At 43.2% G+C, this 17,595-nt stretch overlaps 1 protein-coding gene and 1 long non-coding RNA gene across 2 annotated transcripts in view; one reads left to right on the top strand and one right to left on the bottom strand.

Annotated features, from left to right (window-relative positions):
* LOC147303569 (uncharacterized) overlaps positions 1–17,595 on the top strand; it is a 97,453-nt gene that overhangs the window by 3,295 nt on the left and 76,563 nt on the right. Inside the window, exon 4 of the long non-coding RNA XR_015127041.1 lies at positions 4,730–5,134. This is a non-coding gene — a long non-coding RNA (uncharacterized LOC147303569). The remainder of the gene's footprint in view (positions 1–4,729; positions 5,135–17,595) is intronic.
* The window catches only part of nedd9 (neural precursor cell expressed, developmentally down-regulated 9), a 35,847-nt gene that overhangs the window by 14,580 nt on the left and 3,672 nt on the right, over positions 1–17,595 (bottom strand). The window contains exon 2 of the mRNA XM_086281449.1: positions 4,710–5,120. Within this exon, the coding sequence (XP_086137575.1) occupies positions 4,710–5,120 (411 nt within the window). The remainder of the gene's footprint in view (positions 1–4,709; positions 5,121–17,595) is intronic.

Here is a 17,595-nt window from a genome sequence, read left to right as displayed (position 1 = left end):
CATTTATGTCAGTGTATTATCCTCATTTAAAAAACACTTTAAAGGTTTACTTGAAACTGTGCATCTATTTAAAACTCTTCTGTGTACTACTGAACCCTGGACTATATGAGTGTTTGTTGGTTCAAAAGCACTTGAAATGTAGTATAAATTATTATATGGTTGGATGCAGCTTGTAATAAAAGTGCTTTGACTGTTCAGTTAGAGTAGAAAAGTGCCGTGCAAGTATGAGGGTTCATCATCGAGGGGAGGCGAATGTCTGCAGTAGATCTAATGCCAATCATCCCGTGGTCGGAGAGATATTTCTGTCCAGCAGCGGAGTGACAGACCCACACTGTAAACCAAAGAGCTGCTAGTGTGGCTGAAAATGCCAAAATGAAACCAGCGTTGGCTTCTTAAATGTAAATACCTCCTGGTTTTGTTTGCCTTCTGTGATGTGAAACTGAATCTGTTTTGGTCTTTTGGATTGTTGGCTGGCTTAAAAAAAAAAAAAAAGAAGATAAAATATGTAAGCTCTGGTTTTTATAAATGCTTTCAAGAAAGCATTTCCTGTCTTCTCTTGGCCTTCCTCTGCAACTTTATCACACTGTCTGCTTTAAACTTTTCCAGAGGAGAAAGTCCTGTCAGTGTGCTCACCCCAGAGCAGATTACTTTTGGTGCGACTGATTTATGGTCGTGCCCTCTTGGTCGAATCTCGCCAGCCAGCGATTCATCACTAATGTGACAATGGCGAGCGTTTGAAGGAGCTGGCCTCCTCCAGGAAGAAATAACTCACTTATCTGCTGCTGAGACTGCCGTGCGCGTGATTAGGCAGAGAAAATATGGCCGAGGCAAACAAACAAGATATTCTGCTCACATAACCTGGTTACTTCAAAAAGCACAGCTTTATCAAGGTACACGAGCACACCCTCGCAGTCTACAAAGCGCTATCAGGGCACTTCCTTGAGTTGTGTGTTGAGTACATTAAACCCTTTGTTGTGCTCTTTACGGCACCAATGAACAGATTGCATCTACGGCTACGACGTGGTGAGAGGAGGAAATGCCTATACAAGGAGCAGACTTCATGAAGGCAGGAAGGGAGGAATGAAAAGGCCGCCTGAAAGGAGCAGATAAGGGCAGATATTTGAACTCTGAACCCAGCCCATCACTGGGCGCCGTGACCTCAGCGCCTGAGTCACAACAGTGACCGGGGCGAAAACAGACACACCTTTCAGAGATGGTGAAGAAGAAGGAGGAGGAGGAGGAAATCAAGGCTGAGATGAAACACGGGCCTCTGGGAGCCACATGATAAAAGGCTGCTCCTGGCTTCCATGTGAGGAGGCTCTTTGTGTGGCCGAGAGCTCCTGGCGTCCGTCCCACACGGACCCAGCTTTAAGGCTATGTGAGGGGACGGGAGGGGGAGGTGGGGTGGCTGTAGCTCACCCTCCCAGGAGGGTCACCCAAGGACAAGGCCGCAGCACCAAACCGAAGAGCCAGAGTGGCAGCGAGCGCCAAACCTCAGTGTGCCTTATATACCGGAGCCCCACGCCACATGAAAGGGAAAACAGCCAGTCGCCAATCTGGATTTGCACTACAGGCCTGGCACGCAACACCCCCCGCCTCCGCCCCCCACTCCGAGGACACATTCATGGCATACGGGGGCCTCTCTCCACAGGAGGGGATGACGGCTTCGGAGTAATACGAGAGGGGATTATCAGTCTAGGAAGCCGGCATCAGTCTCAAAAACCATTTGGGAAACCAAACGCATGTTTGCGCGTGACGACATGAAAACGGCCGCCGTTAAAACAACACAAGGCCATAAGTCAGCGAGCCCGGCCTGTCATCAACACTGACGCGCTGTAGTAAACAAGCCTGCCTTTGCTTCTTTCAAGAGCAAAGGCCAGAGCCGGGGTTTCACATCAGCAACAAATATTTCCATAAATACTCTGACGCAGGGCGCACACCGTTCGACCGATCGGGATTTCATTGGTGCGCAACACCGTGGAGCTCAGAGCAAACAATCAGAGGCTCTTCTTTTTAAAACAGCGTTTACCATAATTTCATAATTAGACGCCCTTAAAAAGTGTGCTGTGATGAAAGTAAACGTCTCTGCTCTACCAAAAACATACAGTGACTCCAAACCTGAGGCCTGTATGTATATCCAGGATGGCTTAACATAACTATAGGTTTCTATCACAGCCTTTAGCTTTGAGAGATGATGTTTTTCTGTCACTTGGGACATAATAAATGGCTGCAAACACTGAGCCTGAGCTATTTTTCACTGTCAGAATTAAAGCAAATTTAAAACACAAACCACACACGAGTTTTGGCTTCAAAACAGAACATTAGTTCAAATAAAATTCAGTTAAACAATAGAGTAGCTTCTTAATTACTGCTAAGAAAAGGGATAAAATGGAGTATTTGAAAGAGCTGAACGCTATTTTTATATGACTGTAAATGGAGCATTGCTCTAATTGGTCAGTAACTGGTTGAAATGAAAAATTTTATAGTGAAAACAACCACCGAGGCAAACTGTTCTGTTTAGTTAGCCATAAACCTGAAAATGAACCAACTTGTAGGTTTTTTTGTGTGATTATTTCTATAAATGTTTTATGCAGGGTTAAATTAATCTGATTGAATCAGGAGAGCTTCAGGTCTACTCAAGCTTTGGAGGTGCTCCTCCTTAAATCTTGGAAAGCTAATTGGTGAGCACGAACCAACAACATCTCTCCTTTCTTTTAGTGTTTCACTAGAGATAACCAGATCTAACAGAACAGTCTGTGGCGAATGAAGGCGATTGTGCTTCTGTCCAAGATTCAGACAGCACTGGAAAACAGCGGATCCTTGTCATGACGCACCGACACACACGCAGCCGAAATCTTTCTATTCAATAGACGGGAACAACCGCCGAAAATTGCAGCGCTTTGATAACCGCAGATTGGAGGACCAGTCGAACGTCCAAGACTTAATATAATCTCTCCAATAACACGATTACGGCACAGAAATACACTCTCATTAGGAGCGCATTTCATTTTCCATGTTATCGCAAAGCCTTGTTAATACCGCTCCTCGGCTAAGCCTCGCAGCCTGTTACGGAAAAAGAGAGGTGTTGCTTGACAGGTCTGCTACTGCTGTGTGTGTGTGTGTGTGTGTGTGTGTGTGTGTGTGTGTGTGTGTGTGTGTGTGTCTGATTGACAGGTCTCTCCCCACAGCCCCCTGGCTCCCACTGACTTTATCACAGCAACTCCTGTGCAGTGAGTCCTCTAAGCCCCTGGCGCCTGCTGCCTGTTTATCCACTAAAATGAACACCTTAGCTCATTTCTATGATGGCTGGGGCTGATTTGTTTTAAAGGAAATAGCCCTTGGGATATCAAAAGCTCATTCAGCATGTAATTACCATCCACCTCCTGAAGGGAAGACTTGGTCTGAGATGCTCGTACTAGTTAAACGCTTGAATAACCAGGGAAATTTCCTCCCGTCGTATTTTAGCGCACACCTGCCAGTGACTTCCATGTGTAAAGAGGTAATGACATGCTAACTGCTCACCCTTGTTTAATGCATTTAAATCAAGTGTACGAGACATCTGGTGGTGTAAAACAAGAGCAAGTAAAGAAGGCTTCAGCTGGCTCAGCAGTATCGGAGACACCGAACACAAGAGAAGACTTATTACCCCACAGTTAGGAAAGTGTTTGGTGCAGAAATTAAAATGACAATGAAATAATAATAATTCGATTATAATTATGAGTATAAACACTGATAAACTGATAACTAGGTGATTTAAGACTATTAAATGCTTTTTTCAGCAGGCAAATTAAGATATATACTTTAAATGATATACGATCTAGGCCATAAAATGATGAATACATGGATACGCTGTTTGGAGAATTGTGTATATATAGCTATACTGCAAATGACCAAGTCCAGTGTGTTTGCCAGTGACCATGTTTAAAGCATTTAAATGCAGCTGTGCTCCACCAAAATCCAAAAAACAGCTCTGTACTGTTTGCTTTTCCACAATTTCTCTCCATACTCGCAGCCTTTCTGCGGGTTAGACTGGCTCTGCTGAACACAGTGTGCCAATACAGGAATAAAGCCAAATGGGAGCCGTGCACAAAAACACTACCCTCATCTGTGGTGAGCGCCAGGCCCGGCACACCCTGCACACATTTCGCATGGCAGAGCTGCAATCTCCTCTTTGGCCTTTCTGCTTTCCGTGCGCGCGCTGGTGAGAGCCGAGCCTCACGGATCACGGTGTAAACGCGCAAATGCCATTTCCCATCACATCTCATTCCCACACCCGCCACAGCTGATGTTACCTTAGAAATCCAATGTGATCCCAAATATCCAGAGTTTGGGGAACAGACCAGACTCCATTTTCTGTTACTCTAAACCTTTTCCATTTTGTTATTTCCTCTTCTTCTGACGCTCTGATAAATATTAATGTGCGACCCTTTGCTACAGATGAAAGTGTGTAAAAGTGCATTTAAATGCAAAACATTGTGCGTGCATTAGGGGAAAAAAGTACGACTCAGTAATAACAGTTTTTCTCTCCAATCATCTTACCAGGTGGTTTCACTGGTGAGCCCCTCAACTTTGCTTTAAAGGAGGACTAATCAGTGAAATCAGATGGTCACTATTGATTGCTGTGCTCCATAGTGATGTATCTTTCTTGGGCTGAGTCAATAAAGGAAACCCAAACTAGCTGACAGATTGACTGATGAGCTCTGTCTCACCTTGCTTGGTGTGTTATCAGTTGCTAGAGTACTCCTCGGTGGGACCTGGTAGACGTCCTGTCCCGGTGGGACCTGGTAGATGCTCTGCTGACTCTGCTGCTGTGGGCTCTGGAGGGACGGGGGCACCTGGTAGAGGCCCTGAGACCCCGAGTTAGCCTTCTGCTGATAGCTCTGAGATGGAGAAGGGGCGGCGGCGGCGGCGCCCGACGACTGAGCCTCGAACATGGGTCCGATCAGCAGCTTCAAGCGGTTCCCGGGGGCGATGCCCTGGCGGCCGTGCAGGGAGCAGAGCCACCAGCCCTCCAGGCCGCCTGTGTTCTGCTCAATGACGGTCAGGATGTCCCCTTTCCGGAAGGCCAGCTCCTCGGGGGACTCCGGCATGTTGTCGTACAACGCTTTGGCCATCAGGTTCTGCGGGAGCAAAGGTCAGACTGTGTTTAGATACGTGTCGGCTTAATTATAACACAACAAGCACGTGGTTACAACAGCTGTTCGCTCCTGCTGCGTGCTGTTTGTCAGGTTTGAGTGGAAAAACAACAGTGGCAGTTTTACAGGCGGGTTATCTGCAGGACACAATGCTAAACCAAAGGAAAAAAAACAACAAAAAACAATCACCTACATACACATACGCACCCATAAACCCACACGTTCATATAGAAGTTTTGTGGATTTTATTAATAAAAAGCTCCAGAAGAAGCTGAATTAACGAGCTCCAGCAACAATCATGAGAACAGTATCAATCACTTATTATCTGAAGCATCAAAACTAACCTAATACTACACATGACTGCCGTCTGCCACGCCAGGTTTTAAATACTCCAGTGAATGACATGCTGGTGAACTCGCTGCGCTGCCATTGGTCGGCAGCTCCACACCAGATGTCTTTCAAACCAAATCTGAACTTGATGGGATTTTCTCAGCTCAGCTCGTGCTTCAGGGCACAGCTATCTAAAGGTCTACGGAGGGTTGAGGGATAATGACTCAAAACAGCAGATTTTGGAGATAGAAAAAGCCCCGGAGCGTGCCGCTGTGTCTGAGAGGGGCATTTAAGACTAATTGCCTCAGTCTTTCTTCCTTTAGCCTTTATTCAACCACGGAAGGAGTTAACTGAGCATGAATACTCCTTTTCAACTGCCTGATGCCCACAACTTTAAATCCTGGGAACTACCAGGCACAACAGCGATCAATGCAAAGTCCATGAATACAATTAGTGGATAAGCGGCTTGGTCAAGTGCGCCTTTAACATCTAATAAAGTGGGAAAGGAGAGTGGTTATTATCTGGTTTTTACTTTTGTTTTTAGCTTTTCAGAAAATCAACAACGATCACATTAGATTAGAGAATCTAGGATGTCAAGATCACAAACTCTTGTGCTCTTGACATCCTGGGCTGCATGATGGTGCAGTGAGGTTAGCACTATCGCTTCATAGGTTGATCGTGTTGGAGTCAAATTTCCTGGTTGAACTTCCTGTGAGGAGCTTACATGGTCCCAAGGTACTTTAGCTTTCTTCAAAAGTCCAAAGATATGCATGTTAGCCTACATGGGGATTCTAATGTGGATGTAGTTAAGTATGTAAGGCGGATAAAGTACAAAGACTAAAGCCCTACACATATGAATGGGTAAATTTAGCTTATGCAACACGTTTGAATGGTCAAAAAGATTAAAGGAGTACTTCATAAATGCCAATCCAACCTCCATTTTAAGCTCAAAGACTGTAGCAGTGCCTCTGTATTCTACAATATATCTCCCACCAATGAAAAGTACAAAAACTCAACAACTAGAGACAAACAAAGCCAGTCCACAACTTTCTATAACAGCTTAAAATAACTCAAAATCATCAGTTCATGAACAAAAACCTTCACCAGTCAGATGAGCCTCATAACACAGTAAGAAGAAGCAACACGCCTCCTATTTGTTCAGTCATGACTCTTCTTAAGCGATAAAATGAAAAAAAAATATGTAATGAATAACCAACAGAGGCACAGTAGCGATAAAGTAGCTCTGACTGCCTCCGAGTCAGCACCAGCTATAATCTTTCTGAGCTGGATTACATTTACATGAGATGAAACGAGCTGATTGGAGGATGAAAATGATATTTTTATTTGGATTACATGCCCATTTAGATTAAAAACTGACTTCAAGCAGCCAAACAGAGCTCCACACAGGACAGCCACTCAGTTCTTGTTTATCTCTCCACTCCACCTTTTTTCTGATCTGTTCTTTCTGTATCTCACCTTTCATCGGTTCACCGTGGGAATAAGGAAGCCTACTTTGTGGCAGTTTCTACTTTGGGGCTTTCTTGAACCTTCTTCGGCCTTCCTCTTTCCTATCAGCCCGATTCAAGCAGTTCCCATGTGAAACTCGCTGTTAGTAACATCGTTATCTCTCTCTCGCTCTCTGTGGGGCGGGCCTCCCTGGCTATTGTCTCAGTGTGCTGTCGGAGCCATTAGCCAGCAACACCCAGAGCACAGTTACACCCTCACTATCACCCACTGCCACCTAACTAGCTGCGAAGAGCTTGAGCATGAGCCCTAGAGATCAATGCCATCCAACGGGAGCAGACCTGGATGTCCAAGAGTTGTCCAGAAGGAAACAAAAATGCTGATAACTGCTCCTGCTCCAATTAAAGTCTGAATATATGAGGAAATACAGCCGTCCAGATCAGCACAGATTTTGAACTGAAGCTTTTGATTACTGTTAGATTGTTTAAACCTCTAAGTGTTTGCTTTTTTTCATTGATTCACAAGGAAAACACACTATACCAGCATGCCACTTAAAAATAATGCTTATTTATTGCCCACTCCATCCTCTGTGTGTAAAAAAAGAAAGGAAAACTATCTAGCTTCATTCCTCCTCCTTTTAAGACAACCCTTTTGTGATTGGCTACCCCTAACAAACACAAGGTAAGAACAACAGGTGGGTGGGGCTTCTGTAAGCACAAACAGAGCAGTCTAAAACTAATCGCTTGCACGTGCAACGACCTCTTTATTTAAAACGAATGGCGACTGTTGTTTTTATGAACATTTGCTGTAACAGTGAATGAGCGTTTCCTCCACTGCCTTTGGCCTCTAAAACAGCCACACACACAAAAAAAAAAGAGTAAACAAGTGTCCCATAAGGACGACCTTTGGACACAAAGACAAGTCGAAAGCACAATAGAGTGCTGAATATTTACAGTTTTATTACTACTGAAAGTCCAGAGTCCATAAAGTTAAGGTTTAAAATAGGATTATACAGGTTGCTCAAACACACTGATTTGAGTTTATCATTTTATTGTTGAGAGCTGTGAATATCTGATGAGCAGCCTCTGGAATCGTGATCTTTCCTTGTCCTTTGCAGATCTGTTTGCATGTTGCATGCCTAATATTCAAGGCCAGAGTAAAATAAAAAAGTGACCCCAGCAGGAAAACTAATCTAGGTCGTTTGTGGCTACTGTGGGTGTCATCTGCTCTATCAGCAATAGAAGGCTGTGGCTACCGTCTAATGAAAGATCTGATAGACATGAATACAGCCATACTGTGGTTAGATTTTTGTTTTTCTTTAAATTAGGTCACAGTGTAGATGATTTGGAAGCCATAGCAGACAAACTACACGGTTTTATTTAACTTAGATCTTAAATAAGTCGTCTTCTTTCAGCTTAAGGCCAAAGCTGTAGGTATTTGCATGAGGCCAGTTCTGCTGCTGTGGTTGACTGCTTTGTGTTTGATGCTCAGAAGAGAAATTAAATCACCCGACAGACAGAATTGCACGCATCGTGCTCCTTTGTCTCTGCTAATTAGTGATCACTGCACCCGTTTTGCAGACCGCATACGCGCACGATCACAAACTGAGCCGTGCCTTCACGTGAAAAAGGTACTGAAAACCACCAGTATGAGCACACCCAGCAATTTCAGTCTGCAGAGATGCAAGCCGGTCGAGGAAAATGTGCAACAGGAACTGTCACCCTGCATCTGTTGTCTAAACCACACTCCGCTGCCTTTTGTAGTTCGTACATATGCTTTAATAAGGCTTCGGTGCAGATTTAATACTAATCTTAGGACATAAATGAACCCTAACGGGAAATCTTTAGCAGATCGAAAACACATTTCACCACAAGTCTCTATGACTTTAATTTCATGATGCAAGCAGTAACCATCAGAGCTAAAAAACAAACCCAACAAAGAAGTGTGGTTGACTGCAGTTCCACTAGTGGCCACTTGAGCCTGGCTCCAAAGGTCAGTCCCACAGACTCTGTTATTAAAAGACAGTCCAACTTTACAGCAGAAATAAAAACGTTTACAGCCTGCTGCAAGAAACTGTTTTGGTCTCTGTGGCTGATTCGCTTCTCTGTAATAGCTGTACAGCAATATCCAAGCCCAAGCCCTGCTCTACTATTGAAAAGTCATTTTAGCTTGCCATTATATGGTTGCCTGGCAACATGATGGTATCATCATATATGAAACATATCCTAATATTCATGTTTTGTAGATACAAATTAAATGTTACTGTCGTGAAATTAAAATAACATTATAGGTGCATAAATGCCACAAACTGGTCATTTTAGCCTACTGGTAAGAGGTCGCTAGGCAAGATGATGACACATATACCTGTGTGGCATCTTTGATTGTTCACCTGCTTTTGTGTATTATCGTTTGGTTTTACTGCCATCAAAGCTTAAAGTAATACAAACTTAGGGGTGTGGCTCTCTTGGATGACAGGTGGTTACAGTGTTTCTAAGGACTGCTTCTCATGTAAGTAACGTTGTGTTTTCTTAAAAACAAAGAAACTCATGACTGAAACAGCCACAAATACCAAATTGGAGGCTTCAAAGTATATTTCATACACCAAGGGGTGATAGTGTCTATGGTACTCCAGCCTTTTACCAAAAATGATGTTCACTTATCACCCGTCACAGGTGTTAGTGAAGTTTAAAACATATTGATTTTTCCCCTTCTATTGCTGTTCTTTCCAGTTATGCAAAAGTTCATGAGGAAGTAAAGGTAATATTAACAAAACAAAGAGGGGTAATAGTAGAAGCTACCACAATCACAGTACCACTGCCAGCTCCCAGAGGCTGCACAGGATCACTAATAGACTGATAAGCATTGCAAACATTTGCACTTTAGTAACTAGTGATCAGTGGAAGCTGTGAGTAAACTTCTGCATCTGGATTCTGCGGAAGTCTGACATGACTGTGATACTGTAGAAAAAAAAAGCATGAACACTTATACATTATATATAAATATATGTATCATCCGTTGTGGTGAGCCTGGTACCACAGAGATCCTAACAGGAAGCAGCCTGATTGACACATTTTCACACCCTCCTCTTCACACACACGCTGCAGTTTACTTCGCATTAGAGTGCCGCAGCTTGTCTGTAAAGATTCATGCGATATAAATCAATGAACGGTTAAAGAGCATCTGAGTCGAAAAACAGTGAGCCACAGCAGATTTCAAGCATGGTATTTGGGATGTGAAGGGTCATGCGAGACACCAAACATGACCTTTAATCACACTAAACAAACAGCTTGTCGGCTGTAATGACTGCCAGCTACACGCGGCCCTTTTTGAAGTGATGCAGAAGGGGAAGAGTCGTGTTTTTGTCTTCACCCAGAGCAGGTGAACCCGGCTATTAAACCGGGCGTCATAAACAGCACTTAGCCGCAGCACGGAGACTCCATCGCTTGCCACTGATCCTCCTGTAAACACGTGTGTTTGCCATGTGTCAGAGAGGGGTGCTTCTGCTGCATCCACACACACATGTGTATGAGCTTCTAGGAAGTTATCACTCAGCGAGGTGAAAGGCGCTCAGCTGCTTCCTATTGCAAGTACCACATTTCTGCTCATGACCTTGAATCGTCTTGAAGCAGTGACTTAGATGTATTACTATTGTATCCATTTGTTTATGTAATGTATCTATGTTTACGTAGTTTCAGACCTTTTAATTGGCATACAGCTTTAGATGAGTCATCGAAACCTTGTTTAGGTACAGTCTATACTGATGACACTGAGAGCGGACCTAATGTGATGACCCCAACTCCACGTTTAGTTTTTCTTGAACCCTGCTTTGAATCATCACTTTAAGATAATCCTTATTATACTACAGCCCCTCAGATCATCACCTGCCTGAAACAAGCCATTTTAGCTGTCTTTCTTCTCATTGGCTGCCTCTTACAAACAGAAGGTTTGAACAGTTGGTTTGGTGAGTTTACCAAGTCTATGTATAAGATGATATAAATGTAAGATTAATGTAAAAAAAACAAAGAAAAAAAAGCATCAGTGTCAGGTTTGACATCCACCCATCACAACTTTTTAGTGTATCTTTAGCTAAAGCTAGACAGTAAGCAGAAGGTCGCTGGGGGCTAATGTCCTGTTTAACAAGTTCAAGGAAGTAATCTGAGCCGCAACAACATTTTATGGGTGATTTCTTCGACCCGTGCTCCACCTCTTTAATGAGTTTTATGGTGTAACTTGCAATCTTGCTGACAAACCGGAATAATCACAAGCAGAAGAAATTGTATTTTAGTGAGCAAATTCTGGTCTGGACTCTGAGAAAACAGAGAGCTGCTACTGCATTACACAGGAGAATAAAATGTGAAGGACAAACAAAAAAGGCCTTAAAATTAAACTACCCTAAAATGTATCTAAAGTCAAAAGACTAAACCCAAGTAGAAAGACCAACCAGCTTTGCTGTGCCTAAACAGCTTTGACCCAGACGTCAGCTTCCATGTATCTGACTTGCTCTGGGACATTTCCAGTGCTCAACTAGATTGAAATCTGGGGAGTTGAGGGGCCAGATCAGTGCCATGGGATTCAGGTTTTAATGCATGGTGAGGTACAATGCCTTGAAAAGGGAGACCACTACCATTGGGGTGCGTCACTGCAATGCAATGCAAGGGTTGCATAGGTACGTAGATGGTTGATGTCTTTTCTTCACATGGAAGGTGTTTTAATGTTGAGGCTGACAGGTTTGTTTTATTTCCACATGTTTGTTTTTTGTTTACTGTCTTTTAAAACATGTGGCACTAAAACAGCTCTCCTTCCCATCTGGTATGTTTTATTAGTCTGTCCTGGTTTGTCCAGTCTGTCTGAATCCCCTCTGACTCAAACCTCTACATCACCAAGGCTTTTCTTTCCCCTCTTCCCATCAGTGTCTTGCCTGAACACAAGCAGTTTAAAACGTCATCCCATCTGCGAGCCTGTTCTGACCTTTCCCGAAATTTAAAAAAAAAACAAACAAACAAAAAAAAACCTTACGTAATTTCACCACTTGCTGAAAAGGGCCCCACCTTTGCTTTCAGTAAGAGCTCTCTGGGTGGTTTTGGCTCTGCCTCTCCGGGGTACACATCAGTCTAATAATAATGAAGGTGGCTTTGGCTAAACAAGCTCACAAATACTTGAATTCCCTTACTGCCACAGCCACACCACATAGAAGAAACCCGCGTCCCCACAGCAATGAGAGTGCCTCGGCTTTCAAAGCGACGAGGACGTTTTCAGCCCAAACAAACAACCTGCTCCAAAAAAAGTGGTACGCTCTGACTGTGAGAACACTGGTGCCACAATTAGGGCCGTACCACTGTAACACGTGTCCCGGGGTGGTTTGTACACGCTCATTTGGCCTCATTTCGCATGGTTAAATATAGAAAATAATTATAGTAATGACGGTAATGAGGACCTGATGACTTTTACAAGCCGTTCCTCTGAGCGCGGCCTGCTGCGGGTGAGAGCCAGTTCGAATAAATGGGCCGTGTGTTGGGTTCTGGGTAGGAAGGGCTCATGGGAAGCGGTTCAGAGCTCAGAGTACATGGTAATTTCTTCATTTGGACAGTTTTCAGGAAGGTTGACCCTCTGATTACAGCCTCCTTACAAGCCCTGCCAGTGGCCGTGTATTAACATAATTACACAGCAGGCTCGGTGAAATCTCACCTCGGCTATTTCTGAGAAAATCCTGTCGAAAAAGGCCGGTGTCATTTAAAGCCAGCACACAGGGGAACGTGACCCAGCACATTCCCTGCAGCTTCGCAATGATTGATATCTTATGCAAGCAAGTGTAAATCAATACACTGTTACGACACAGTTACAGTGCAACTGGGCGCTGTAGCTGCATGTAATCAATCGATAGCTTATTTTAGTTTTGTGGTTGGAACAAACTGTTTCAGGGGTTCTTTGTGACTGATTGTAAACATTCATTTTTCTTGTGTAAAGACTTTAATTCTGCCAGAAGATGTGGAAAGAAGGGTAAATTCAACCTGCCAAGCGCTGAATAAAAAGGACTATTGTATCCACAGTGTAAATATGACACCCCCACCACCAACACCTTCTCCTTCATTTATGATTCACGAGCTGCGAGGAAATCTCCACACCCTAAAACATAAACAGCAACAGCATGGCAGCTGCAGCTTTGATGGGATGTGATGCGCCATGATGCCGTCTGACCACGCCGCAAGCTCCAACAAACCTCAGATCCTCAAAAAATATCTCAGTTGAACTGTCTAGTCAGAGAATGATGAAAAGTGTGTCACAATCATGGCCTTCCCCTGGAAAATGTCAGTTTCACTCTTATTTAGGAGATGACGATCACATTCATAATCAACAGTAAAGCTTTTATATTTTCACTGCATTCAGCTACTTTCTCCTCTCTAGATGCATTTGCTAAGAATTGTGCTCGATATAAATCATTCAAGTGCTTCTGAACTGTGGAAAAGTAATAATCTTAGGATCTTGAAAAGAAAGAAGATAACTGGACGCCTTCCTGTCTGTGTTCTTAAGTTAAGGTGAAGAGTCCCAGATATGTAAACCCTAGTGGGGGTAAACTTAAGGAAGTCCAGATACTTGTTTTTGTTTTGTTTTTTTTAAACTCTTAAGACTGCCATGACCTGGATTACTGAGATGCTTTCCAGACACATTTGTAAATCGTACTTTTCCAGTTTGCCCAAAGCCTTTTGCCAAGCTAGTTTGATCCTTTATTTAAGTCAAAATCATCTTTCATTTCTTTCTACTATTAACTACTAGACACAATGGACGACTGCTTCTTGTACAAATATCTCTGAAAACTGTCCAAATGTCACAAAAACTGATAACCACATGAAGCTAAAGAGCTAAATAAAGCTGTTAGAGAACCAGTACACTTAGGAGTTGTCGATTTTGGGTTTCACTTCACCAGGTTTACAGAAATTTGACTCATCATTATAGTAATGAGAATGTTATTAGTTACTGTTATTAGTTGTTATTTGCTGCCCAAAGCAGATAAAAAGGTCACTGAATGCAGATTTGGGATTTAAGGGGGTGTGGCTTTCACCCAGCTTCTGCTTCTAATGTTAAGGTTATTAAAACAGTAATGCTTTGTTACATTGTTGTAGTCTCTTCATTCCTGCGGCAGTATGTCTGCCACTCTGTTTACTTTGAGTGCACTTACAGTAATTTATAGCAGTAAAAACTGTGATGAAATACAACGTGGGCAGGACTCAACTGCAACACTCAACCACTTTAGGTGAGGTCACAGGAAATGATCTAATTTGTGTAATGTCTTGGGTAAAATGGCTGCTATCCCGCGGCTCCTCCTTATTCTGTCCATTCATCTCAGTCGTCTTTTTTTTGTTTTTGTTTTTTTACTGTCACACAAACTATAAGGTAACCTGACATCTCCTGCGTTTCTGACCCACTCCTTAGCCTGCAGCGCTTCCTGGCTCCTGCACGACCCAGATAGATCCAGGCTACCACCGAGCTTGTGCTATCTTGTCACATCTTGGACTCCTTCGCTGTGGTCCTGGAGCCTTACCTATAATTAGGACTGAAACTGGAGATATTCTCTCAAAAGTGTAACGGCTTGTGCAGCTTTTGCATTCTGCCAGGACAATCCAGGGCTATGAGAGGAAACTGATCCGTGAGTCTGGCTCAGCGCCTGAGCAAAGCGGTGAATAACTGCGAGCTTGACACCGACTTTTGACCTGAAAATATAATTTACTGCACCTAAACGGGTCGAGGAGCACCGGCAACACAAATGTACAACAGTCCTGTGAATACGAATGGTATTCACGGGGCCTCCAGCCAACAGACGCTCAGTTTTGGCAAAGGAGACTTGTGGATTACTTCCAAGCTTGGTGCTGATGCCAAGCGAGGGTACATGAGTGCATCATAGTAACCCCCAGAGACAAGAGCACTAATCCCTCCAGGGGGCATTAGCCGACATGTGAAATATGTTTCGGGGTATCTCTGCAGGGCCACATTGATTGGTTTTACATATAGGAATAGTCAATGAGATGGAGATTCACTCCAATGTCCCTTCGATTTCACGCCACACAAAGATCTCACAGCCCAAACAACAGAGGCTGCCATCTTTCCCCTTTGAAACATGAAGGGCATCAGAGATAAAAGGAGAAAGATTCCCCCTTTTAACACTTTACTGCATTTGATTAAGTGCCTTTTAAACTAAGGGATACTCTCATTATGATTAGATGATATATATATATATATATATATATATATATATATATATATATATATATATATATATATATATATATATATATATATATATATATATATATATATATATATAACAGCAGGGTGCAAGATGCTAGCAGGCAAGGCATACATGGAACGCCATAACCAAGTGGCCGGCATAGTGTACAGGAACATCTGTGCCGAGTATAACCTGGAAGTCCCGAGGTCAAAATGGGAGATGCCCCCAAGGGTGGTGGAGAATGACCGAGCTAAGATCCTGTGGGACTTCCAGATACAGACGGACAAAATGGTGGTGGCTAACCAACCGGACATAGTGGTGGTAGACAAACAGAAGCAGACGGCCGTAGTGATCGATGTAGCGGTTCCGAATGACAGCAATATCAGGAAGAAGGAACACGAGAAGCTGGAGAAATACCAAGGGCTCAGAGAAGAGCTCGAGAGGATGTGGAGGGTGAAGGTAAAGGTGGTCCCCGTGGTAATCGGAGCACTAGGCGCGGTGACTCCCAAGCTAGGCGAGTGGCTCCAGCAGATCCCGGGAATAACATCGGAGATCTCTGTCCAGAAGAGCGCAGTCCTGGGAACAGCTAAGATACTGCGCAGGACCCTCAAGCTCCCAGGCCTCTGGTAGAGGACCCGAGCTTGAAGGATAAACCGCCCGCAGGGGCGTGCTGGGTGTTTTTATATATATATATATATATATATATATATATATATATATATATATATATATATATATATATATATATATATATATATTTTTTTTTTTTTTTTTTTTTTTTTTTGAATGGATAATTTGGTGTATGAAATGTCAAATAGATTCAATAACCAACAGCTATGGGTTGTTTTGGCCAACAAATGGGAAAAAAAATCCAAAAAGGCAATATCAGGAATATTTTCATTAATAAATATCAACTTTCCTAACTGATAAAAAGAAGTTTAATGACATATGAATATGTCAAGTTATCTTGCTTATCGATCGTAAACTTCAGATTGTTTTCCCAAAATGAGCCGTCTTTGCATTTTATACCAACTTTCATAGACGAATCTTGTGTACGAATCTTTGATTCTGCTTTTCTTCGTCCGCGTCCACGTCTCTGTGGACGTTGCTCAAGGGAAAGCGTTGAAAATGATGTGTGTGGAAATGAATGAGTAACTGTTTAAAAGGATGAAGGAAGTGGTTTAAGAGGACTTACTAGGTTTATTTCAACAACATGATTCATGCATAAAAAAATAATAATGATCTTAGACTCCACCATGGGGTAGCCCCTTAGTTCACCCACTGTCTAGAACAGACATTGGGTGAACTAAGTTATAACAAAGTTCTGATTGGCTGCCCCTCGAGTGGGGCTTCTGCACTCACAAACAGTTAAATTTACCTTAGATGGCTGTACTGGACATATCATCCTCCATCATACAGAGGGGGGGGGGACAGCGAATAAAAGCCTCAAATGGGTTGTTTAGAGTACTCTGAATTCATGTAATTTATATACACTTTGACCTCTTTATTTAAAACCTTTAGCAATGTTTAGTATTCTTTTTTTTACCTGTATACAGCAGCTTCTTATAATTGCTTTTCCCCCAAACGACTGTCTACACACTGCTCAGCTTCGCCACATGACAAAGAAGACTAATGCAATCTCACATGCTTTAAAACTACGATGCTGTCGGCCTGCTAGAGGACCTTTGCTTCTACCCTACACATATCCAGAGCGCACACAGGTCAGCTCAGCTATTAAACAGACTCTCCGTGCAGTCGAACCGACTTGACGGGAGCCCACTAGATCTTGAAGGATGACCCTGTGAAATAGCTGGCATTCCTTGAGGGAAGGAAGGAGGAGCTCAACCGTGGAAATGGTTCTTTGCATTGTTGGTGAGTCTGTTTCTAAAACGAGTCCACATTGTAGTCTGTCTCCCCGCTGGCTGTTTTCAAATGTTAATGGCTGGCTCACGGTGCGAGGGCGCAGAGAGGGGAGGTTGGGGGGTCGCTATTCATTGACATTGGGGGAGTAGCTCTTTGCACTATCTGAAAATCTTACACAGGAGCAAAGTTGGGGAAAGGGACAGGAAATCGCTGACACACATGGGCTACAAAAGCTACATGTCACTGTTCAGACATCTGAGCAGGCACAGAATAATAAATGCTTTGAAGTTAAGATGGGAAAAAGCAATGTGAAATAATGCTTAAGTGCATATAACTTGCAGAGTTCTCTTGAAAAGGGCACTGGGTTCCTCTCAAGGAATTTCTTTCAGAAGAATACAAATGTCTCTTTCTGGAAGGACTACACAATGCTACCCCCTGCGTAAGCAAACAAGCTGAGAAAAGAAAAGAACCCCTGCTGTAAGGCTCATTATCAATGTGAAGGGCCACCTTGAAACAATCATGTGCATCCTCTGAACAACCTTCCCATGCACGATCGCCTGGAATGCACTCATTCTCACGGGG

The sequence above is a fragment of the Aulonocara sp. 'chitande type north' Nkhata Bay genome, linkage group LG22 (genome assembly GCF_057382095.1).
Source record: "Aulonocara sp. 'chitande type north' Nkhata Bay isolate Kocher_YH1m ecotype deep benthic linkage group LG22, A_spYH_male_GT1.1, whole genome shotgun sequence".
NCBI lineage: Eukaryota > Metazoa > Chordata > Actinopteri > Cichliformes > Cichlidae > Aulonocara > Aulonocara sp. 'chitande type north' Nkhata Bay.
This window is presented reverse-complemented; position numbering and strand designations above follow the sequence as displayed.